The sequence below is a fragment of the Stenella coeruleoalba genome (assembly GCF_951394435.1).
Source record: "Stenella coeruleoalba genome assembly, chromosome: 13".
Lineage (NCBI taxonomy): Eukaryota > Metazoa > Chordata > Mammalia > Artiodactyla > Delphinidae > Stenella > Stenella coeruleoalba.
The window spans coordinates 51,215,831-51,241,408 of NC_137159.1; the positions used below are offsets into that span (position 1 = coordinate 51,215,831).

Sequence of the window (25,578 nt, forward strand, 5' to 3'; positions counted from 1 at the left end):
AATGAGGGAATCACAGTCTTTTTCCTTATCAAGTCTCAAGATGGTTTAGGGGGTTAGTGCCTAGAGTTAAAGGAGAGAGATGTTTACAGAATTTTCCTTTTCCTTCAAGCCACCTTGAGTGTGCCACTTGTTAGCGAGGCTTTTTTAAGGTAGCAGAATTTGTTTACACCCTCTCTCTGGACCTTTTATTATTCAGAATAGTGATATGATTATAATAAACTTCAAAGTCAAGTTATAGAACTAGGTGTGGAAAATTAATTGGTCTGCGAATATATATAAATGTCTGTAGTAAATAAGGATTGCTTTGTACCTGTTCACAACTGTCTTCGTTGGAGAATGGAATTAAGCCAATATGTGCTCAGTTTGGTATCCATAAAGGTCAAATCACTTTACATTGAGGCAAAAGTTCACAGTCCCTGCCCCTTGCAAAGGCATAATTTGTTCATAAAGAGAGACTGGGAGAGACTGTCAAATGCAAATTATCACCATTCCTGAAACATCAGTAACCTAGCATTATACATATCTTGTATAGAAGGTTAGCTAGTCATTACTCTAATATACCAAGATTTAATCAACAGAATTTACTACTACCACCAAACAATGATGATTCCATTAATGACATAGACTCTCAAGGAGTTTATAATCTAGCAATTCAGTAAGTGACATTATCTCTGATAGGATTCTTTGTAAGATATAATGAGGAAACACAGTACAGAATGGTTGGTTTTATTTGTAAGGTGTTGGGAAGGGTTCTGGAGTAAAATCTTGAGCTGTGTCTTGAAAAATGAGTATTTACTGGTAAGTTGGGGGGTAGGGGGTTGAAGACCATTCCAAGTGTAGAAAGTATAGTTACTTCATTCTTTCATTTGTTATGTACATACTTACTAATTGAACATCACTGTAGCAAACACTGTGATACAGATGCTAAAAATAAAATGGTGAATAAAACAGTACTACATCCAGAAAGTTTATAGTCTAATAGAGTGGCACACTGTAAGCAAAAGTCTGAAGGAAACAAAGTGGTTTAGTAAGGCAAGAGATACTGAAAGTCGAGGCCGGAAAAGGGGGCAACGCCCAAATCGTAAAAAGCTTTGTTTATGTATACAGTATAATGAAAAGGCTTTGTATATATGCGGTACAGTTTGGACTACATCTTGGCAATAGCATTTGAGGAGGTTATAGTGGACATATGCAAGATTAGAGGCAGGGGGACTTCCCTGGTGGCGCAGTGGTTAAGACTCTGTGCTCCCAACGCAGGGTGCCTGGGTTCGCTCCCTGGTCAGGGAACTAATCCCACATGCATGACGCAACTAAGAGTTCACATGCCATAACTAAGGACCCTGCCTGCCGCAACCAAGACCTGGTGCAGCCAAATAAGTAAATAAATATTAAAAAAAAAAAAAAAAGATTAGAGGCAGGGTCTTGGAATAGTGTTTTCTAGGGGAAAGGGAATTTAGAGGTCAATACTGTGAACTACTACAGATGGATCAAATATGTACAGAAATAAAAACATATTTCATGTCTTCAGGGAGCAGAGAAACACTGGAACACAACTAAATATGATTCACTATACATAAGTAGATTTTATAGGAGTAATATTAACTAATACTTATTTAGTACTGTGTACTTTTACATGTGTTAACTAATTTAACCCTCAACATCCCTATGTGGTAGGTGCTATTATGCCCATTTTACAGATAAGGAAATTGAGACAAAGAGAAGGTAAGTAATTTTCCCATTCAGAGTTTGGAAGTGGTGAAGTCAGTATTTGAAGGCATGAAGTCTCATTCCTCAGCCCTCTTAATCATTGTTATCCTGCCAGCAGAGAATTAATAATTAATTTGATGGAGGAAAACTGAAAACCTCCCAGAGGAAGTGTCATTAAGAAGAAAGAGTACAGGACATTGCAGAAAGAAGAAATAATATAAACCAAAGGCATTAGGGATAAAAATGTATAGCATATTCAGAGTGTAGGTAATATAGTGAGACAGAGGAGCAGGTTGGGGGAATATTTTTTTTTCTTTTTTATAAATTTATTTATGCATGCATACATGCATGCAGGCTGTGTTGGGTCTTCCATTGCTGCGCGCGGGCTTTCTCTGGTTGCGGCGAGCGGGGGCTACTCTTTGTTGCGGTGCATGGGCTTATCATCGCAGTGGCTTCTCTCGTTGTGGAGCGCCGGCTTTAGGCGTGCGGGCTTCAGTAGTTGCAGCACACGGGCTCAGTAGTTGTGGCGCACAGGCTCTAGAGTGCAGGCTCTGTAGTTGTGGCCCTCTGGCTTAGTTGCTCTGTGGCATGTGGGATCTTCCTGGACCAGGGATGGAACCTGTGTCCCCTGCGTTGGCAGGCAGATTCTTAACCACTGTGCCACCAGGGAAGTTCCCGAGTTTTTTGTAAATAGCAAATTAATTTTAAACTTTATTCTGATAGTTTATACAGATAAGGGATATGATAGAGTGGTGGGAAACACAACAGCAGAAGAGAGGTTGGAGTGAAAGAAATGGATCAAGGAATGCTGATAGGGGCCAGAAAGAATCAGGGCTTGAACTAAAACATGGAGAGTGCAAAGGTTCTAAAATTTTTCAAAGGAATTAATTTTAATTCAGCAGTGTTCAGTAAGAATCAGCTTTGTGCCAGGGCACTAGGGATTGATTCATAAGCTAGAAATGGTCCTTGCAACCATGGAACTTCAGTTTCTTGGTTAGAATGGTTACCAGCCAATTTTAGCAATTTTTGGTTAAATTCTACTTTAAATATCTATGAATTACTAATAAAATTTCTTTTCAGTTGAAAAATTAGTCCTATGAATTTCACAATCCAGTTAATAAGAAACTAAAAGAAAACCTAAATACCACCAAAAAGGCTAGTAAAATTTGCTATACGCATTAGCCTTAATCTGGGGAAATATTTTATTATAGGTCTCCTTGAAGAAAATGATATTTTCAGGAATGCTCAAGCAGGTGTTCTCATCAGCACTAATAGTCATCCAGTCTTGAGGAAAAACAGAATATTTGATGGATTTGCTGCAGGTTTGTATTTTCCTTTGTTACCTGTAGCTTGTTTTCTGTACATAAAATTGATTCTTGGTATATTATCTCTTTTGCTTAATAACTAAGGTGTGCAAAAGTATGCTGCAGAAGTTGGCTGAATGCCTGTTAACAATTGCTTATAAGAGCACCTAATCCAAGTTTTGGATTCTTCCACTCTACGCCAACTTTATAATATTGCTCTTGTAGTTCAGTAGTAGTTATGAATCATCAATTGCATAGAGTAAATAACAGGCTAGTACTACCATTAGAAATAAATTCAGATAAATGCAAGCCCTCTGGCCTCACAAATGGCCAAACAGAATGTTTTTTTAAAGATCTTGGTAAGTGAAGTCCAAGTATCATGCATATATTTCAACTTTTTGCCACTGAAGAGGATTTCTCTTCATAATTCCAAATAACCATCTAGCTCCTACCTACACATATTTCTGGGCCCTATCTTCTTCTTAGTTTGCAAAGAAATTTTAAAATGTCATTATTAATAAAAATAAATTACAAACCATCTCTATCATTCCTTTAGCAGGGACAGAGGATTATCAACAGTGGAAAGTGAACTGAATGTTACTATAAACAATTCAAATAAACATTTGCATTTATTTCTTTCGATGTTAACAGTTAATATACTTTTTATGTAAAAGAAGTAGTTCACTATATTTGCTATATTTCAGGTTTCTTTTAAGAAACTATATATAAAGTGATGCATATGCTGTTTGTAAATTTTGCTTCAGGTATTGAAATTACAAATCATGCAACTGCAACACTAGAAGGCAATCAGATTTTTAACAACCGGTTTGGAGGCTTATTTTTAGCATCTGGTGTTAATGTGACAATGAAAGGTATGTTGGAGTCTGTGTTCTGCCTATAATGCACTAAATATGCCATGAAAAGATGATAGAAGCCATTGTTATTCAGTAACTTAATACCTTCTGTCACTGTATAGTAGTTAACCAGCAATTCAAGAGAACTATTTTGAAAGAGCTTTGTTTCACCTTGTCCTAAATAGTTGGAGTATCTTGTACAAGGAAAATTCATTTCTATTCTTAGCCGACTTCTTTACTTCATTGGTTAGCCTCTTTTAAAGTTCTTAAAAACTATTAAAATAATCCTGTAATTTGTTATCTTAAGCCTTTATACTCTAGAATTTCTTATTTTTTTTATTACAGATAACAAAATAATGAACAATCAAGACGCCATAGAAAAGGCTGTTAGTAGAGGCCAATGTTTATATAAAATATCAAGTTACACCAGCTACCCCATGCATGATTTCTACAGGTATATTTCTAAATTATTTGTGAGTCTTGAGATGGGAGAGTAAGATGTACTTTTCTAAACTGACAAGAACTCACATACTTAGCTTTCCCTTAAATGTATGAGCTAAGAAAGTAAATTGGGTTTTTGCTAATGGAAAAATATAACTGAAAATTTTATTAATTGTCCACATTGAGTTACGTGATCAATCTACTTTGAGGATCCTGTTTGAGACCGTAAAATATGGGAAAATGTAATACTGCAGTAACTACTGATACCACTGAAAATGTGAAACATACTGCTTTCCTAGGAGTTTCAAGGTAAAGCTGTCATTAAGTGTTCCTTATATCCCAGCCACCATGAGTGGGTTTTGACTTCCCCTCCCCCATACTGATTCAGTGAAGACTTGATAGGAACTTAATTGTTTTCCTCAGAAGACACAAAATAGGAAATTCACTTATTCCATTAAAGTCCCTAGATAAGAGCCACAAAAATTGGGGGCCTCTTTTATAAGCCAAAGGCCATAGGGTAATAGATAAACAAATTGCAGTATTTTGAATAACATGATCAAGGAAAATAATGTAAGCTTTTGCTTTTTAGATGTCACACTTGTAACACCACAGATCGAAATGCCATATGTGTGAACTGCATTAAGAAGTGCCATCAGGGACATGATGTAGAATTTATTAGACATGATAGGTATGTATGTAGCACACTTGCTTGCTGTATTACCCGATTATTTTCCTCCCCTCACTTTCCTAATCTTTGGGTTTTCATTTTGCTTTAGGTTTTTCTGTGACTGTGGTGCTGGAACACTGTCTAATCCTTGTACATTAGCTGGTGAGCCTACACATGATACAGATACACTATATGACTCTGCTCCACCTATAGAATCTAATACATTGCAGCACAACTGAATTCCTTCCCTAAAGAAAAAGTCCTGCCATTCTAACATCATAACTTAAAACGTTTTTTTTTTGGAAGAAGATTTAAAATATTTGCCCATGCTACAGGAAGAGACTGTATTAAAAATGGATACACAAGGTCAGTTGACACTATGAAGCTCAAGCTACCAAAAAGAAAGTGGCAATATATTGACTCAGGATCTCAAAGCTGGGTGTTTTAGCATTACTGTGTAAAGACTTTTGAAGGGACAGAAGTGAAGAAAATAAGCTGCAATTTTGTACAGATACCAACTTCTGAAAAAAGCTGGTGTTTTTACAACTAGCATTGAATGCAGTCCAATTTGCAGTAGTACTCTTCAATAGACAAGCAGCTTTGTTGCTGCCTTTATGGACGTGGGTACCAATTGCTTTTGTAATATGGTAAAAATGTGAGCTAGCACTTCTGCATTTCTTTTGATTTTTTTTTAACATGTATTCAGATTGAGAAATATGATTTTAATGCTTTAATCTCATGTAGTTTGTTTTTAATTTCAAGCAAAATCTTATTGTACTTGAATGTGCCCTGTTTTGTTAGCACACCTAGACTTGCTGTAACTGTACTCATGTCCCAGTATGTACGTTCTTTCTATGAAAGAGAAAACACTAATCTTAAATTATATCCAGCAATGTTTCTGGTATCCTTTAAGAAAAGTTAAGACTATATTTCCTTCCCTTCCCTGTGCAGCATTCAAAATCACCCCTAGACAAAGTGAGTGTTTTAATGAGACTTCCTAGGAAGGGATGCACTGTAAAACAAAAGTATTCTTGTAACTCAGTTTTGTGAAAGGTAAAAACTACTATGTTTTAAAAGTACACTTTAGAAAGTCTCTTCAAAACAGTCCTGTATTTGAACTCTGTTCATAGTTTTTTTTTGAACAGTTTAGACAAATTGCTGGAAATTAAAAGAATTTCCCGCATTAAGCTGAGACAAGTATATATACAGCCCTATACAGTTTCATAGCTCCCCCCCACCCCATTTATGTGTATTGGTGACAGTGGGTATAAACAGCCTGAAAGTGTATGCATGTACCATAACATCTAGACTTAATATATTGTGGAGTATTCAATAACCATTATGTAGAAGGTAGGTAAGAATTAAAAGGGTTTAATTTCCTAGAAAGAAAATGGAAAAATGGTCATTTTTAAAAAATAAAGTTTATTAGATCATAATGTTGTCTGAATTTACCACCTTTGTCAAAAGTGAACTCAAAGCTTCCAATGTAGTCTATAATTCCTCAATCAAAGTCAGCAACTTACGGACAGCTTCAGCATCTACAGTCGAGCTTTCACTAGCCAGACAAACTTCCCTTAAAATAAATTTAAAAGAAAGTTTTAGTTTACATTTTTTCACAGTGCATCATCCATTCCTTTTACTGTTTTGTTAATCAACTACATGGTAAAATTATACCCAGTTATAATTACCGAAATAATCGCAGTGACTGAGTCATCTTCTCAAATTCTCTTGCTTTTCTATGTCCCTTTTGAATAACCTCCTCTGGAAGATTAGCAAGCCTTGCTGCATTAAAGCCATAGCTTTTAGGACAGGCTCCTTTAATGAATTTATACAGGAAGGTAATAGTCTCCTGGCTGGGATCTTCACATTCATTTTCTACCATGCATGCCTAAAAAAGAAAAATTACATGCTGGCAACGGAAGTACCCATTCAAAAACATAACTTTTGAATAAACAACTTGTACATACCATGTGTCCTAGGCGCACCGCAACGTTTTGAGAATAGTCTTCAACCAGTGAATGGTAGTGGGTAGAAAACAATGTACGGCACTTTATATTCTCAGCAAGTTCTTTAACAACTGCATTTGCTATTGCTGTCCCATCAAATGTTGCAGTACCTCTTCCTATGAAAATAAAATATACATGAACTATGTGTTACACAATCTGCCATATTATATTCGAAGGGACATGCCTCACAAAGGAATGGAAAAAAATGTACTAAAGATCAGTTTAGTATATCCAAAAGCATTCTGTAAACAGGCCCTCTCTAGCTAAGTAGGTCTGCTTGGAGTTCAGGAATACTACTCGAGTACCACTGCGCTTCAGAAACTTCCTTTTAGTTCTCTTTAAATAGCCTCATTATCCAATAAATATTCTCATTATCCCTGTAAAATTGCCACCTTAGGGCCAACTGTGGGGTCTATGGACGAAGGTGAGTGTATTCATAGTCTTTAAGAGATGTGTCCTTCAGACCATTTTCCAGAAAAATAATTCTTTGTACTAATGTTTTGGAAATTTTAGTATCTTACCTAATTCATCCACAAGCACCAGAGAATGTGCTGTTGCATGTTTAAGTATACTGGCAGTTTCACTCAATTCAACAAAAAATGTACTTTCACCTAAAAAAAAAATCACAAATAGGTGATCATTTTAAGAATCCTGTTGTAACAGTAGATTCATCTTTTAGGTTCATATCCTTTGAATCTATTATGAACTACCATGATACTAAGAGATTACTTCTAGTATGTTAAAAATTGCATAATGCTTTCAAATGTCTGAAAGCATTCTGCCTTGCGTAACACCAGAAAAAACTAAATAAAGCATCCTATTTAAAGGTAGATGTGTTTAACACCTAAAATATAGAAATGAACTGTCAAATAACAGAGCCTTAGGTAGGGGAAAAAACTCACCTGACATTATTCTGTCTGAGGCACCAAGTCTAGTAAACACTCTATCGATTGGTGTGAGCCTACACACTTCAGCTGGTACATAACAACCCATCTGGGCCATTACAACCAGTAGGCCGGCCTGTGAATGAGGGAGAAAAAGGTCTTTTATGACTGGTGTTAGAGAACAGATAGAGATATCTCTATGTATATCCAGAAGACAGAGATAATAAGCCCTAATAAATCTTTATTAACTAGGAGTAGTCAGGCACTCTAAAAAAATTCTTCACAAACCTAAGTAGGAAAAGTGAGGCTTAGGAAGGCATGAGGCTTAGGGTCTAACTGGCTTTATTTGAAACCTCAGCACCTATATGCTAACCAACTACACTGGTGATTCTCAACCTAAAACTACTGATGCCCAGAACCAATTCCAGACCAAACAATCAGTTTCAGAGGATGAACACACCCCAACTCCCAGGTACTTTTTTGTTGTGCTCTCTAGATGATTTTTGATTTAAAAATGAAAAGGAGGTTGAAAACCACCTTACTACACTATTGCTCCTCTCTAGTTAGCAAATTTGTACAGAAATATAATACAGTGCAGTAGAGTTAGGGGGTCAGCAAACATTTTCTGTCAAGGGCCCAATGTCTGTTACACATCGTTCTTTTTCTACAACCCTTTAAAATCTAAATCATATTTAGCTCAGTAGCTAGCTAACCCCTGGCAGATGGTCAGAAAAATATATTTATTGTTTTCCCTAAAAGCAGTTCCCAACAGTTAACTAGAGGTCATGAATCACTTTCCTGTATGAACAAGTGCAATGGTTCTTGTATAAGGGTTCCTAGAAATGAACCTAATTTAAGAACAAACATAAAACATTTGTATAATTTTCATTCATTATGAATACCTCTGCCTTCACAGGAAATGGATTCAATCAAAGTCAGAGGTCATAAAAAAACTCATGGCCTGAAACCACCTTCACCTTCTTAATATACTTCCCTTAACATCAGGCAATATTTGACCAATAAGAATACAGTTCTTAGTTTCATGACTCAAGGAGTTTCCCTTTGCTTCCTAATAAGTCAATGACTGAATTCTATCATATGCTCCTTGGGAAACGGTGGCCTAAATATGTACCATATTCACTCTTTAAGTGTTACAAATAATTTGGTGTAACAAAACTTCAAGTTTACCTGTCTCATGAGCGTAGACTTGCCCCCCATATTCGGTCCAGTAACAAGCACACAGTAAGCTTTGCCATTTTCTTCCTCTTCCTCACAGCCTATTAGAATGTCATTTGGAATAAAGTCATCACCAAAAAAAGTCTTCGTAATGCAGGGGTGGCGTGATCCTTTAAGGTCTAGAAAGGGAGGAGTATCTTCTCCTGGCAACAGAATTACTGGACGACACATAGGACCATCACCCCCTCGACTGTAGTTAGCCAGGCACAGTAAGACATCTGTTAAAGAGAGGTCAAAAGTGAAGCGTCATTATTTTTGAGGTTTCTTGATAAGCACAAAGGCCCAACTTCTATAAGTCTTCCAGAAATGTGTTTTTAGTGAAGGTGGCATGCTCTACTTGCCCTTTAGACATGGCAGCTTTTTTTCTAAAAGTAAGCACTCTAGTGACATTGTTTTAACTGCACAAAAATAAGTCATCAGCCTAAATGTTTTACATGTCTTATAGCACTTGTACTGAAATGAGAATTAACTTCCAATTTCAGCCCAAGAAAATATCCCCTCAAAGTAGATTTTAAGTCCTCTAATATCTAAACCAGAGGTATGCCAAAGGAAAGCTAAGATACAACAGAGAGATGCTGTAGTGGTCTCTCCTTGATATAACCATGGAGCTATAACACTTCTTAGAAGCAGAATATTCTGACAATAAGCAAAATCTTAAGAGGAAAATATATTGACCAATTTTGAACACCTGAGCTGAGGGATGATTTTACATTACCTACCAAACTGTTTAAAACTGTATTGGCTTAAGTAATGTGGCACACTCAAAAACCATGATAGATATACACACTCAAAAACAGAATAGGATGCCATTTTATTCTGGACAGTTGTGTTCAGACTAAAATAGTTTTGTACAAATTTGGGTAAACTATGGTTGCTGCATTTTTACAACAGAAAAAAACCCAAAACTGTAAAACAAGCAAAGGCTCCAAATGACTTGGCCATGAAATTTAAAGAAAAAGGAAATTACTTATGAAGCTGAAAAGGTTACCAAATTACAAATACATAAATCAGGGCTCTTAGAAATCAACTGTAGAAAAGCAAGTGTGACAACTTGGGCTAAAAGAAAAAGGGAGGATTAAAATCTTTTGAAACGTTCATGTAAAGAGATTCACTGAAATACAAAAAAGAATGCAAGGGTGTATATATATATATATCTATATCTGTATATATAGATATAGATATATATATATATAAACAAAAACTGAGTGATAGGTCAAGGGATAGCTTTAAATTAGTGTGACAAAAAATAGCTTAAAAAACAGCATTTATCGAATACTACAAATTCAACTGAAATTTGATTAAAATATATACGTGTCCCTTGAGTTTAGGGATACGAGTCAATGAGGACTTTGCAATGGACTTTCCAATCTTAATATACAGTTGGAACACAGGACGTTACTAACCAAAGCTTTAGGAACAAGCCTCTTGAAAACCTTACCCAACACTGCGATGCACTCCACAGCAGCCTGCCAGTCCTTGTAATTTTTATCAAAGTTATAGAACAGTCGCCGCATGCAGTCCTTTAATGATACATCTCTCCGTTCTTCAGCATTTATCAGATTAGCCAACTTTTTCTCAATTGTTTTGGTCCAGTATCGTTTACAGCCCTTCTTGGTAGATTTCAACTCATATTCTTCTGGCAAATTACGGGTGATGAAATTCTCGGGAATTTCCAACTGGTAACGATTCCTACCAATTCCCCAGTAGACTATGGTCCTACAGCCAATTCTACTACGCTGTTTCTCCAAGTATTCCAGGAGGCTCTGTTCATTTTCTCTTATGTCAGCAAGAGCTTGATCATAATCAGAGTCAAATCCTGCCTTGGGAGTAATCAGTCCAGTCTTTCGAGCCTTTTCATGGTCAAAGGCTGTATCCCATCGGTTTAGTTCTAAAGTCAAATCAGGAAAGCGGCCTTCAGGATTTTTTGCCTGCAGAGTAAGGACCTGCTTAAGGATTTTAGACTTAAAGTCATCAATGACTTCCTCCATAACCCCTATAATTTTACATAGTACTTTGAATCCTTCCAGAGCAGAAAGAAAATCAATAATCTTTTTTTTGCTGTATGTGGTTTCTTCATACATTATAGCCCTGCTATCTGGGTGGTTCTGGCTCTTCAGGGGAGAGCCAACATTATGAATTTTACTCAGTAGCCTCTCAAGGTCTGGAAGCTTCTTTAGAAGGTCTACCACCTCAGAGATTTTGTCAGGCACAACCATTAGGTCTTCTATGGCATCTAGACGATCACTGATAACATAAGGGTTACAGAGTGGGGCACAAAGCCATTGCTTTAGGAGCCGCTTACCGAAGGGAGTATAGCAAGTATCAATCTTGTCTAACAGGGTCCCTTCAGTAGAACCATTTGTTCCATTCAGAAAAATCTCCAAGTTGCTTAATGTCACAGCATCTAGCACCATTCGTTGACTGGCTTTAGCAAAGACAGCACCAGGTCCTATAGCACGGACCGTGTCAGAATCCAAGGGAATATATTCTTCAAAATTAGCCATTGATAGAAGCTCCTGATCAATAAGGCATTTTTTGAGGTAGAAGACACAACCACCAAGAGCAGAGAGGGCCAATTCACTCTTCTCTCCCGGTGTCAACCCAACAGAATCAGACTCTGAGGTCATACCTTTAAGCACCTGGGGTAACATCACCCCACTGTCCTCATTTAACTTGTCCGTAAAATATCCTTCTTCAAGGAGAGTTCTCAAAGTTTTGGCTGCATCCCAAAACTGGGAACCTGGTATCAGACCTTCCTGAAGAGAAGAGGACAATGAACCCTTGAGAATCATCTTAGTTTCCACTGAGAGATTTCCTTTCTCAAACAAGACTTGTACTGGAGGATAGTGTGCCACTAACGTCCTAAACCTGGAACAATGGCGATCATCTGAAAACTGACCTATGAAGAACTTCCCTAGCGAGGTATCAACAAAACATACTCCATACACTCGAGCGTGGCCAGAAGAATCTTCTTCTTTTTCTTTGACGCTAAGAAGGTATTTACTGTAGTTCTCTGAGGGGTCACCTTCCAGCACACTGTAGGTCTGTGTACCCTTGGTAATGACCCTACAGATCTCCCTCCTCACCACTCTGTCATACTTAGATATATGTGCCATCTTTCGGCATCGTGCCTCCATCATTTCCGGGGTCTCGGTCTGTTCCACCCGTGCTACTTTATAGCCCTTCTGGACCAGGGAATCTGAATATCGGCCAAATGCAATTTCAGGGAAACCAGAATGGGCCCAGTTGCCTTTCATGAATACCAGCCCTAGTTCACTGACTCCAGTAAGAGCATCCATGTGGTATAGCTCATAAAACTTCCCCACCTTATAAAATATGACAAGATCAAAGTTCTGAGACTTAATCTGCCACCACTTTCTCATCCCAGGAGTACAGGAATTAAGGAAATCCTCAGGCACATAGAGTGTGGATGCATCAAAATCAGGGTGATCAGGTCGCCTCCTGTGCTTATCTCTTCTCTTCTCCTCCTTAAGCCACTCTAAAGTTTCATGATACCAGATGGTAGGGCGACTACTGTCATCACATCCTCCACTAACGTGGGCTTGGGATTCCGAATTTTGAGGGGCAGAGAAAGCACTCAAAGTATTCTTGGTTTCTGATGAAATGCCAGTTGCTCGTTTGGTGGCCGAGGGCATTTCCTTCCTTGAACTTTTCCTTTTGAGGGAGCCATTACCAGTTATCATTCTCTTCCTCTTTGGAGCAACTTTAACAGGGCTGTCCAGGCCTTCACTGTCACTATCCCCTACTCCACTGCTTATTTCATCACTGCTTCCTTCCTCCTTAGCATCTGGCTTAAATTCCACATCAGAGCCACCAATGTCACTCTCAGAGTCTGATATGACCCTTCGCTTTTTTATCTGGCGGCTACTTCGCCTAGATCCTTGCACCTTTGGCCTCACTTCCTCTTCACTCTCAATTTCATTTTCTTCTTCACTCTTATCTGATGCGTAAGTGGCACCTGCCTGGAAGGCAAAGAAGAGTATTTTAAAACAAAGTAAAATTTGGAAAATGACAATATTGCTGTGGAATCTCTCAATATGCTGCAACTTCATCTATCAAGAGAACCCACCTCCAGAAATAAACTATTTTCTTTCTCAAGGGATATCAATTTCAGTTTCACCTAACATTAAAACAAGTATCACAATACAGGATTAAGTGATTCTGTCATGAGAGTTCTATCCTATTCAATACTGATGAAGTCCTTAGGATGACCACACAGCACAAATACCCATAGACGATGTCCTCATTAACAGTCATAGCTGTGGAAAAAACTTTCAGGCTTCTTCTGTTATCTTTCTTCCGGGGTCACCTCTCCTCTTATATTTGGACATGTTATGAAGTTTACCATTTTATAAACTCTTTAGTATAAAAAAGCAGTAAATCAACCTAGTTCTAGTCCTTGCTTTCCACAAACCAGCTGTACCTTCTTGGGCAAGGCACATTCACATATTATCATGGGCCTCCCTCATACGTAAAGCAGTATGAGGCTAAATGATTTCTGTAGTCACCATCCAGGTCTAAACATCTGAGTAACGTTATGATCTCTGGTTTCAACCTCAAAAATAAGATTAGAAACTCTTCTTTCATTTCTCTTAAAATACTCATTATATTAACTTACTTATTGCCTATCTCATCTAGAATAGAATAAAACAAAATCAAACTTATAGATGAATCTTTTTAAGCACACAGCATTAATTTACTAAATTAGAGAATGATGACTGTGTTTGTTTTAAATATACCAATTATTTGTTCATTTCCTTAACAAGATTTAATTCACTCAAATAGTGACCATTAATATTTGAAACCAAGGTTGTATTTCAAGGTTACTCAACCTCTATTCTTACCAATCCAAAATACAACAAAAAGTATTAGAGCATAAAACTGGATATTAATTTCCACACCCTCATACAGCAGCTTATTACCAGACACCAGGACCAATTTTATCACCATGTCCTTACTGTCCCTAAGCTCTCTATACTGGTTACCAAAATGGTCCTGCCTTTTACAGCATGTGTCTTTCTAGCAGGCTTGAGAACTTAAGTAAAAAGAGGTGCTAGGCTGCTGAGATTCTAAATAATATAACATGACCTACAGTCCAGGAATGTATAGAAGTATGCATGTTTGAGTACTAAATAGATACATGGAAAATACCACTCTAATATGCCCCTGACCCTTTTTCATCACTCTCCTAACAGAAGTAACAACCGCCTGTTAGCACTGTCCCACCTCCGTCTCTTCTTCCTCCTCTGGTTCTGAGGGCTCATCACACACTGCCAATTCAAGCCTCTTAATCTTGTCTTTATTCAAGGCTTCATCTGCACGTTGCATTGCTCTGAGAATTTCAGGCTTTGAACTGTAGAAATGACCCCCTTTCTGGGCTTCCTTTGACTTCGAACCTAAAAAACATATATATATTTATTTACAAATAGGAACTGTTGGCTGGATATTTGGCTCAATGTATAGCACTTGCCCTAAGGAACAAGAGTGACAACAATCAAGTATAATTTTTAATCTCCCATTATTTCTGATTGATACAGATAGATCAATAAAGCCTACAAGGAAGGAATTTTCAGGGAAAAACTACCAGTGAAACTGAAATTACCTATTTTACCTCATTTAAGCTGCCTTAACTGTTGGTCACCCAGGACCACTTAGTCTCTCTTCTATAATGACCTGGGACTGTGACCCGAAACACCTAGGCACACCTCCTCTTTAGGTGAGGCATGAGATCTAAAGGGGGTTTGAGACCCTTTTTAAAAAAACATTACTTAAGGAAGGCAAAAACTACACTGTCACTTAAATGAAGCAATGATATTAAAAATGTTTGTTCCCAAGGCAGTTAGATAAGATGTTAAAAAAAAAAAAAATCCTACATTTTGGGGCAGTAACCCAGTTCAGACTTGTAATGTTAAATTTTTTCAAAACAGTAGCATCAAAATGTCTTGCTCTACTTTAAAGTAAAACTTTTCCTTTATTCATTTCATTTCAAAGAGCTATAGTATTAAATGACATTTCCATCCACTGAGCAAAATTTCTATCCACAAGACCAATAATACAGAATTGTTTTAGTTCTTTTCCAAGAGGCATAACTAGGAATGTCTTTTTCTCTTCTTCTACCTGAATATACCTATAGTTGGAAAATGAACCTGAATTTGTCTAACAGATCCAAACGTTATAATTACACCCTTCTTTCTATATACTAAAACTGATGGGACATCCTAAATTTCCATGGAATTAGCAACGTTCATAAGCTGACTAAAACAAAGCTGCAATTTCTCAATTCTCTAAAGAGCTGCACCAAAACTACAAACTGCAACAATCAAAATCATTAAGAGCAGCTCTGAACTTTTCCCAAAGTACCTGCTGCAGCTGTACTTACCCCACCCACACACCTATCTGGTGTCATCGTCATTCCCCGAAACCTCTGATGCAAACTACAACTCTAAGACCATGCCCCCCAAAGAAGGCCTACTTTTTTTCATGCATGCCTCTTTGCTGATTTATTCACATACATGTATTGCAATGATCTGGATATTTAAAGGGCAGAGGGCAGTATGCACATGGGTGGTTTTATAAAATAATTACAACATAAATGTAAACTTTTTTGATCTCTTTTTAAAGTCCTTTTTTGCCAAAGCTTTGTTTAAAATCTCAAAATTAGTCCTGGAAAAAGACCTCACTTATCATCTGGTCCAACTCTCTCTCATTTTATATATATGCAAACAGAATCAGAAAATAAGATTATACAGCAAATTAGTGGAGAAGACTGAACCAAATTCCCTTATTTTCTTTCCATCCTGCATGTCAGATTTCTGTGTGGACTTAACTTTCTTCAGTGTGCCGTCCCTGCCCTGCAGGATGAAGAGTACTATGACCAAAAGGCATGATTCCTAGAGGTTTCTGGGAAAATGAACATTGTTCTGATTCCAAAACACTGAGTTCAACAATGTCCTAGCCAGGAGAGTCTGAAGATAGTGGAGAAAAACCTGTACATGCTGGACTGTTCAGGCACTGCATCCTGCAGTCATACTGTACATGCACTGTACAATCCAAGAGACTGATAGGGTGCACCCAGCCCAAGTGAAGCTATAAATGCAGGACTGCTGATGTCTGTGATAAATAAGGCCGGGCCTAGGAAGAGAAAGTTAAGGTTCCAGAAATCTGATTTCTGATGTGAACCTCAATGCAGATGTGCTCATAAGGTGAGGATTTTGAAGGCCAGGTAGCATGCATCTCCATCTGTCCTAAAGAATGTCACTGATCTATATTCTGTGCATCTTGGCTGCATTTATTTTCTTTTGGAACCTTTAAGATGGGAACACTTTAATTTACTCTTTTCATGTCTGAGTATGGCATTTTGGTCCAAATCACGAGATCCAATCATGAAATCATTTTTCCTTTAATGATATGATATTGCTATAACTCACTCAGAAGGACGGAAATGCAGCTTAAGACCAGCTGCATCTTATCCTTTTCCCATGCTAGAAGCTTTCACCACACCACTCCTGCAATTTATTTGAGTAAAATATGCTTAATTCCACTGTATGGGAGACACTAACACTCAGACTCATGTGTGCGTGCATGCTCTCTCTCTCACAAACATACACAATCTGCAGAGTGAATCTTTTACCTGTATATGGCTTTAATAGCCTTCTGCTAACCCAGCCCCTCGTTGGGCTGTCATCAAAAAACTGTACATGAACTCGGGCAGACTTTCCTTTCTCACGGATGAATGTTCCATCAAAAGGGTGGTTGTAAACCAGGCAAGGCCACCAAGGGTAACCCTCCATCTTGGCCCAAACCAAATCACCTGGTGAGAAGTCACAAGAACTGTTGCCAAAAGAAAATACATAATTTGGTTAATATTTTGTTAAGCTACATTAAAGGCAATTACCTACAAAGAAGCAATTTTAAGGAAGGTATCTCTAAGACTCCTTTGAAATTTTCTGGCATTAATATACAGGAACAGAAATTCTAGAATTAATGATTTTTTAAAAAACATTTTCAAGTTATTTTTAAAAACATAAGCAAATATCACAATGTTTATTAAGAGAAACAAGGTTAGAGACTATCTCAGAATTATTCAAGGTTTAAAAACTGTGGCAGAATTCTGATAGACTACTGATAGCAGGAAAAAGACATAAACTCATTGTACTTGTGATCCAAATTATAATGAGTAACACCTGTACTACAAATATGGTCTACATAGGAACAGGATCTGACCCAAAGTATTAATACCAAACATACCGACTGTGTAAATTTGCTGCTTATATTCAATATTATCGACTTTGCTCCAATGTATTCCAAATACTCCAAAAGCTGCCTATAGCACACTACTACCCCCACCCTCACCCTAAAAATCTAGCTTTATGGAAAAACTTAAGTCAAGAGATAAGTGCCTAATGTACCCAAAATAGTTGAGTACATAATGCCTGCAGAATCAACAGGAGATTCAATCTTCACAAAAGCTGATTTAGCCCTAAAGGTTTCCTGAGAAAGGGAGAGGAGGGGAAAGGAGAGGGAGAGGGTAGCAGTGTCCAGTGACAGACTACAAGAGTCCCTCAGTGATGGAGAGGGACAACAACTGATAAACCCTGCTCAAGTACTATATACCAAGATTTTCTAAGCCCGCTTACAGGTTTTCGCTGAATAACTACAAATGTAAAATAAGCACATTACAAAAAGAATATTTTAGACATTTTTGAATCATCAATTGAGGCCACCTTATAAAATCAGGCCCAATCATAAAATTAAAGTATTTCTTTCTTCAAAAAAATGTGAATATGGAAATTCCTATGCTGGACAGTTAGAAAAGAAACCAGAACAGGAGCGTGGCTTCAGCTGGTGCTTATATCAAGGGCCTTTAAGGTACATTCTTCTTTCAACTTAGAAATCTATAGCAACCAGCACAACTTTATAATTATTGCTGTCAAACACCACAAGGCTCATCTTCAAACAGGGAGCTGTGTCTGCACCATTCAGACTTCTTACCTTAAGTGCTTCATCCTTCCTAACATATCCATTAATTAACAGGATACAAAGACCCTTATCTCCGTGTGGAACTGTCAAGCAGGCTTTCCCTTAACTTAGGCAGGTAGCCACTTAACCACAAAGTCTATCACACACTGGTATCAGAAAACCACAAGCTGGGACTTCCCTGGCGGCGCAGCGGTTTAAGAATCCACCTGTCAATGCACGGGACACGGGTTCAAGCCCTGGTCCAGGAAGATCCCACCTGCGGCAGAGCAATTAAGCCCGTGCACCACAACTACTGAGCCGCACACCTAGAGCCTGTGCTCCACAACAAGAGAAGCCACCGCTCTCTGGAACTAGAGAAAGCCTGCATGCAGCAACAAAGACCCAACGCAGCCAAAAATAAAGTTATTAAAAATAAATTTAAAAATTAAAATGACAATATATCTCAAATGTTTGATATTCTTGGGATTTTAAAGACAGTTTTAAAAAGGTAAGAGGAGGGCTTCCCTGGTGGCGCAGTGGTTGAGCGTCTGCCTGCCGATGCAGGGGATGTGGGTTCGTGCCCCGGTCTGGGAAGACCCCACAGGCCGCGGAGCGGCTGGGCCCGTGAGCCATGGCCGCTGGGCCTGCGCGTCCGGAGCCTGTGCCCCGCAACGGGAGAGGCCACAGCAGTAACAGGTCCGCATACCGCAAAAAAACCAAAAAAAAGTAAGAGGAAAAGGTGACAGCTCAGAAAAACAAGTGTAAAAGCCTTCATACAATTAAAAATAAGAAATGACTTAAGCTAAATATACGGTGAACAGATCTTTAAGCTTTTGCTTTAAAAATCACATTATTTTTGCTCTCTCTTCAGCCCATTACCTTGGTGTTGATTACTAGTTGTGCCCCAAATTTGTAGGCAAAATTTTTGGCTATCTACTTTTTAAAAAAGAATCAGTAGATAGCAATGTACTGCTAGAATTTGCTCCTATAAACAATAAAAGATAGACTGGGTATGTCTAACAAAAACTTGTGTATGTAAATACAAGTTTCACAAACGTGAAACATGCTCTCAAGCCAACTTTAGAAATCAAACGATCAGTGTCTGTATCTACCTCTTAAGGTGGACCATTAGAGCAGAATTCCCCTACCCTCAAACAGCTAATGAGAAAAGAGAAGTAATCAGAGCAATTAATAACAAAGGCTCCCATCATACCTGCCCACCTGTACCTCTGCCCACATACCTGGCTTGCTTTCTTTCAGCTTGCATAACTATGGCACCCATCACTTACGCATTAGGTCTACAGTGACCATATAAATTATCATCCAAACTGGCCTCTAAAACTATTTCCTAAATAAATTATCATCCAAACTGGCCTCTAAAACTATTTCCTAAATAAATTATCATCCAAACTGGCCTCAGAAACTGTTTCCTAAATATTATTAGAAAGGAAGTCTACATAAAATACTAAAAGAAACCAGAGTTCTTCGGAGAGCAGCTTAAGAAGCAGGGACATTGACCATCCTCATCAGAATGAAAAGATGTTTTCAAAAGTTCTGAGGGCAGGGACTTCCCTGGTGGCGCAGTGGTTAAGAATCCGCCTGCCGATGCTGGGGACACGGGTTTGAGCCCTGGTCCGGGAGGAATCCCACATGCCACGGAGCACCTAAGCCCATGCGCCGCAACTACTGAGCCTGCACTCTAGAGCCCATGAGACACAACCACTGAGCCCGTGCGCCACAACTACTGAAGCCCACCCGCCTAGAGCCCGTGCTCTGCAACAAGAGAAGCCACCGCAATAAGAAGCCCGCGCAACACAACAAAGAGTAGCCCCTGCTCTCCGCAACTAGAGAAAGCCCGCGTGCAGCAACAAGACCCAACACAACCAAAAATTTTTTAAAAGTTCTGAGGGCAATGTTAAAAAGTCATAAAAGGGCTTCCCTGGTGGCACAGTGGTTGAGAGTCTGCCTGCCAATGCAGGGGACACGGGTTCGTGCCCCGGTCGGGGAAGATCCCACATACCGCGGAGCGGCTGGGCCCGTGAGCCATGGCCGCTGAGCCTGCGCGTCCGGAGCCTGTGCTCCGCAACGGGAGAGGCCACAACAGGGAGAGGCCCGCAAACCGCAAAAAAATAATAATAATAAAATAATAATAATTTTAAAAATCATAAAAGCCAGCTTAAAAGAGGCTCCCACTGACCAAAGTATAAGTTCAGCATCTTTTTAAATACCAGTTTTAATAGTATCGATTAAATCAAATTAGGTCTGTGAAACTGAGTCCACAATGATACTTTTTTAAAAGCTTGAATACTTTTCTTACAATAATATTATATTAGGTGTGATATTATTTGGAAAATGTATTACTATAGATTTAATTGTATGAAAATTCTCAGGAAAGGCACCTACAACTAGGGCAGATAGTTACCTTTAACTAAAGGCTCTTAGGAAAAAAAAAACTTGTCAATGTCTGACACACCACTCCTATAAATGAGTACAAGTCATACACTTAAAATTTTTTACTGCCCTCATAATCAACAGATAATTATCACTGAAATGAGACTGTGAAAAATAAACTAGCTAAGACTTGCTTAAAAAACCCAGATTTAGTTGTCAGAAGCCTTGCTCACAGCTCTTTCAATTATGGTCTTAATAAACTACAGAAGAAATAAAGTATTGACAAGCAGGCCTAGAGTGCATAAACATACATCCTGTAGCCATTTATTGAAACTGATGTCACCTCGACTCCTTCATTTCTCTCATCAACAAAAGTGGAAAAATACTTTTGCATCACACCTGACTGACAAAGTAACTAAGGGGAAAAAAAAAACAGGCAAAACACTTTAACACTGGAGCACAAGAGAAAACTAAATGACAAATAACCATTAAAAGATGCTCAACTTCTTTTAAAGAGTTCAACGACCCTCATAAAAAGTCCAAATGTCTTTGTAGCCCATTAGCCTGTTGGTGACTGGATCTCTGCATACCTAAGGCTCCTGCCTCCTCTTCATTCTCAATTTGCAGGACCTTCCTCTTCCTGCACCAGCTTCTAAAACTCCCTCACCTCCACAGTAGCCTGGCTAACTTCTTCTTGTCCTCTAGTCTCAGCCTAGAGAGCTGAAAGCCTACCCGGACCCACACATACCCCATCCTCCCCCCAAAGCACACGGAGCTCACCAACTCTGCTCCTGCTCTAGAATTGCCTTTTTGCTTGTCCCATTCACTGTTATATCCAGGATCTACAATGCCCAATACTGTGCCTGCCAGAGCAGATACGTTAACATTTGTTGAATAAAAGCCAAATCTATGTATACAAAAATAAGGTAAAATTCAAAAATTAAGAAAAAAAAGAAAGCCAAATCTATATACTGAATGGAGAGTTTCTTTAGAAGCCTAGTATCAAATGCCCATCTTTCCTGAATACTTTGGAAGTAGTCCCCATAGTAGGTGGTCAAGTGTAAACAATGTTATGCTTTTACAAGTCTCCTAAATTCAGACCTCAAAAAAACAAAGAGCATATGCTATACAACACATAAAGCACAACCATACAATAAATACTTCCATCCGTTTAGAATGGATGCAGGAAGAATCAAATTCATGTTTAAGTAAACATTATTAACACATTGTGCATCTCTCACCATGAAAAATGTCTGTTACAGAGGATGCACATGTAGGGAAGGAAAAATATTTTCCCCTTTACCCTTCTGAGTTCTTGGCTAAGAGCCCCTGTAATAAAAGATTAACAAGAGGCTTCCCTGGTGGCGCACTGGTTAAGAGTCCGCCTGCCGATGCAGGGGACGCGGGTTCGTGCCCCGGTCCGGGAGGATCCCACATGCCGCTGAGCGGCTGGGCCCGTGCAACGCGAGAGGCCGCGGCGGTGAGAGGCCCAAAATACCGCAAAAAAAAAAAAAAGATTAACAAGAAAAAGACAGACAAAAGTTTATTAACATGTATACCTCCCCATAAACGTGGGAGATACTAAGGAAAACTAACTCCTAGAGATGGCCCGAGTCACCATCTTAAAACATCATCTGCAGCTTTATAAAGACAAAAGAAAGGTGGGGTGGCGGGGACAGATAAGGGAGGTTACCAGGAAAAGAACAAAAAACAAGGGTATGGTTGTTATGCAGATTTCAGTCAGTGCCTTCTCCATTTAATAAGTTTCGGATGATTTAGAGTCACTCTTCTCTTCCTAGTACAGGGAGGGAGACATCCTTACAAATGGAGATTTCCTTTTTAAATGTAAATTTCCCTTACAGAAGAGTAACTTCTATAGCTCTCAGAGCTTCTCCAGTGTCCCCCAGTTTCTCAAAAATTATCAGTTCAAAATAACCTCTATGCCAGAGGCACATTATGGGGTGGCATATCCTGCTACTCTTCACACAACTACATAAACTTCTTGAGAGGGTCGCTTAAAGGAGAATAACACTGTAATTCCACGTAGACTTTGAAAAATCTGTGTAACACCTAAAACGCAGGACATTGTAAATCAACTACTCAAGTTTCTTATCCTGAATGCGTTCTTTATTTTTCTGTACCACTATTTCTTCATCCTTTCAAATGGCTACCATTACACACTATGCCTAATACAATACCTGGGATACAGTAAATGTGAGCTTTTCAAAATGTCGCCCGCTGCTCCAACAAAGGCCAGCCAAGCCCTGGAACAGCGCTGAACTGCCGAGAAGGCGAGGAAGACACCTCTGGGCAGGCTTCCCTATAATCGCGTCCCTACGTCCCCGCCCAGAGTCAGAGCAAGGCCTTTGGAGGCTCACTCTCAATTCCGGAAAAATTACACAGCCCCAACCTGCCCTGAAATCGCCAGCAAAAGATGCACTATATCAGGGAGTTCCCTGGTGGTCTAGTGGTTAGGATTCCTGGCTGTCACTGCTGGGGCCGGGGTTCAATCCCTGGTCGGGGACTGAGATCCCAAAAGCCTGGGGGAGGGGGGCGGCCAAAAAAAAGATGCACTGTTCCTTAAACTAACATTATTTTCAACTGGCACAATACTTCCAGGTGTCAAAATCGACACTGTTCCTAAACTTTGATCTGTTTGGGGGCATATGCTGTCTACCTACAGGATGAGCCAACTGGATCCCTGCACTTGCTGCTCCCCCGCCCCTGCAATCCTTACTATCACCAATCAGACGCCTCCGTCTACGAGTGGACACACCCCTCGCGCTCTAAACTCGTCGTCCACCCCCAACCCCCATACCCAGGCCGAGGGCCCGCCCACCCACCCCGCCAGAGGCTTCGAGTCCGAGGCGCTCAGCCAAACATCGAGCGTATTCCTCCAACGACTACTGGACCGGTAATTCAGCGTCCCAGCTGTGAAGGAGAAACGTCCTCCGGGAGTCCCACTCGCAGTACGCCGCGCCCCACAACCTGCAGGTGGCCGGCGGGCATTCCTCCTTCCCGCCACCCCTCCCCCGCCCCGGGTAGGCACCAGCCCCTCCCTCGCCCAGGGAGCGCACCCCACGCCGAGCAGGCAAGCTCTTTTCTCTTCCCGCCGCACCCTTAGCGCTCCCGTCTCTCATTTCTCCTCCCTGCCCCGAGCACCTTCCACTCCTCCTCCCCCACCTGACGGACCGCCTCTACCCCCGAACTAAGCGCGTCCTCCCTTCCCCTCCAACCCTTCGTACACAGCCGATTTCCTCCTACCCTGTTTACAAGCTACACCCCCAAGGCTCCCTGCGCTCTTTCAAGCCAAATATGCAACCCCACCTCCTCCGAGCCCAGGCGCTGGCCGAGCACTCCAGCGCCACCCCCCCGAGGCGAGCCTCCCTTCCCTGGGCTCCCTGCGCCTCCCCCCACTGCACCACCTCCTCCGAGCCCAGGGCCTGGCCGCGCACCCCCCAGGCCCCTGAGGCGACCTCCCTGCGTCCCGACACCCCGCTACCTGGCGGGGACCGCAGGGGCTGCCGACTTCCGCAGGCCTCCGTTGAGGTTCCTCGCCTCGGCCCGCGAAGTGGAGCCCGCCAGGGGCCCCGGCCCAGGCCCGGCCTCGCTCCAGGCCGCATCCCCGCCTGGGGAAGGGGGAGAGGCCCCGGTGGCAGCGGCGGCGGCGCTTTCACTTGAGGCCCTGACCGGGTCTTTGCTGGCATTATTCAGGGCTGGAGACTTGGGGAAGAAGCTGTACAGCGTGCTTTGTCGCGACATGGCCACGGTCGCCGAGGCCCAGCCGCTGTGTCGGACCGAGCCACTAGAGGCACGGCAAGTACCGCGAGGGGCCTGCTGGCGGGAAATCGGGGGGGAGGCGCGCTCCGCCGGAGGAACACTGGCCCCATCGGCCAATCGGCAGGCCGTTCGCGGGCGGAGTCCCGGGCGGCGCGCGTCCGGCCCCGCCCCCTCGGGCGCCAGGAGACGTGGGGAGGGGAGGGGCCAGCACGCCGCGCGGGGTAGCTGCCCTTGGCGCCTCCAGCCTCCTCTCCCCGCGGCATGAATGGCCCGGGGCTGGTTAGGACTGGAACACCTCGGCCCGAGCGAAGCTGGGCGCTGCTGCGGGGCTGACCCCCTCGGGAAGGCGTTCCTCTTTGGAAGGGAATCTGGCGGTCGCGGGGGTGCGGTCACGCAGGGGCAGGTGTGTGCCGAGTGCGTGCACCGCGTAAGCATGAGTGGCCGCAGTGCAAGGGGTAAACCGAACGGCCACAGAAAGAAGCCCTGGCGGAGAAACGCCTTCCAGAGCCTGCATGAACAATCCCGCTGTTAGAACGCTTACCCCAAGGAACCGGAAAAGAAAAAAAGGATCCAGACTTAAATCAGCAGCAGATCAAGTCTTCTGTTCGCTTTGTATTCTCAAAGCGTTGCACATAGTAGGCACTTGATAAATACTTTACAACTGAACGCTAAGTTTTTGGCCCAGTATGAGTTGATGATTTAAAAAACAAATTGCCAGCCACACAGCTTTCCTCTGCCGGGAAGCAATCCAGTCATTTCACATAGATTAACTCATTAAATCCTCGCAATCACCTGTGAGGTAAGTATCAGTACTTCAGGTCCACTGTTCCTTATCTGAACTTCTTGGGCCAGGTGTGTCTCAGAATGCAGGATTTTTTATATTTTAGAAAAGTCACAAGGTGTGAATAAAAAGTTCCTGTTCTCCAAATTGAAGAAAGACGTTGGAAGACTGACAGCTCTTTGGCCCTAATCCCAAACTGTGAATAAGTAAGTATGGAATCCAGAATCCCAGAAACCAGCCCCAATCAGCAACAGCTGTGCTTTGGTGCGAACATATAAAGATCAGCTCTTTGCTTTGTTCAGGAGGCTGTGTTCTGCCACACCGTTCTCCTGTGCTAGGCATGTAATAAAATCAGCTTTGTTTCAGAAGCAGTATTTGAAATAATACCCTTCCCTACATGAGTATAATACATGACACCCTCAGAGAGTCTGGGGCAACACCCTAAAATCAAACGTAATATTCCTTCAGCAGAACATATGCTTTTTCACACTAAGTGGGATAAATATAGACTATAAATAGCCTCGGGTCAGCTCAGGTCAAAATTTGCT

The 25,578-nt window shown here is 40.8% G+C and overlaps 2 protein-coding genes across 4 annotated transcripts in view; one reads left to right on the plus strand and one right to left on the minus strand.

Moving 5' to 3' along the window:
* FBXO11 (F-box protein 11) overlaps positions 1-6,393 on the plus strand; it is a gene marked incomplete at its 5' end in the record, with an annotated part of 99,634 nt that extends 93,241 nt beyond the window's left edge. The window contains 5 exons of one of the 3 annotated variants that reach the window (XM_079940642.1): positions 2,919-3,029; positions 3,776-3,883; positions 4,211-4,319; positions 4,896-4,994; positions 5,083-6,393. In XM_079940642.1, the coding sequence (XP_079796768.1) occupies positions 2,919-3,029; positions 3,776-3,883; positions 4,211-4,319; positions 4,896-4,994; positions 5,083-5,212 (557 nt within the window). In that variant the 3' untranslated portion in view covers positions 5,213-6,393. The remainder of the gene's footprint in view (positions 1-2,918; positions 3,030-3,775; positions 3,884-4,210; positions 4,320-4,895; positions 4,995-5,082) is intronic. The other 2 variants (XM_079940641.1, XM_079940643.1) reach the window with 2 other exon arrangements.
* MSH6 (mutS homolog 6) lies at positions 6,376-24,744 on the minus strand. Its single transcript, XM_079940639.1, has 10 exons — positions 23,972-24,744; positions 16,751-16,950; positions 14,347-14,516; positions 10,538-13,082; positions 9,052-9,317; positions 7,882-7,999; positions 7,501-7,590; positions 6,941-7,095; positions 6,662-6,861; positions 6,376-6,546 (listed from the first exon to the last, which is right to left on the minus strand). The coding sequence occupies exons 1-10, from the start codon at positions 24,682-24,684 to the stop codon at positions 6,465-6,467; spliced, it is 4,539 nt and encodes a 1,512-aa protein (XP_079796765.1). The 5' UTR covers positions 24,685-24,744; the 3' UTR covers positions 6,376-6,464.
* Positions 24,745-25,578: the final 834 nt, after the last annotated feature.

What these genes read in the sequence shown, in the direction of transcription:
- MSH6 (XM_079940639.1), bottom strand. Translation starts at nt 24,684, where the DNA reads ATGCTTACGCGGTGCACGCACTCGGCACACACCTGCCCCTGCGTGACC. An exon ending in GCCCCTGCGGTCCCCGCCAG is followed by an intron (nt 16,951 to 23,971) that starts GTAGCGGGGTGT and finishes TTTTGGCAACAG; the next exon opens with TTCTTGTGACTTCTCACCAG. An exon ending in AGGAGGAAGAAGAGACGGAG is followed by an intron (nt 13,083 to 14,346) that starts GTGGGACAGTGC and finishes TTTGCCTTCCAG; the next exon opens with GCAGGTGCCACTTACGCATC.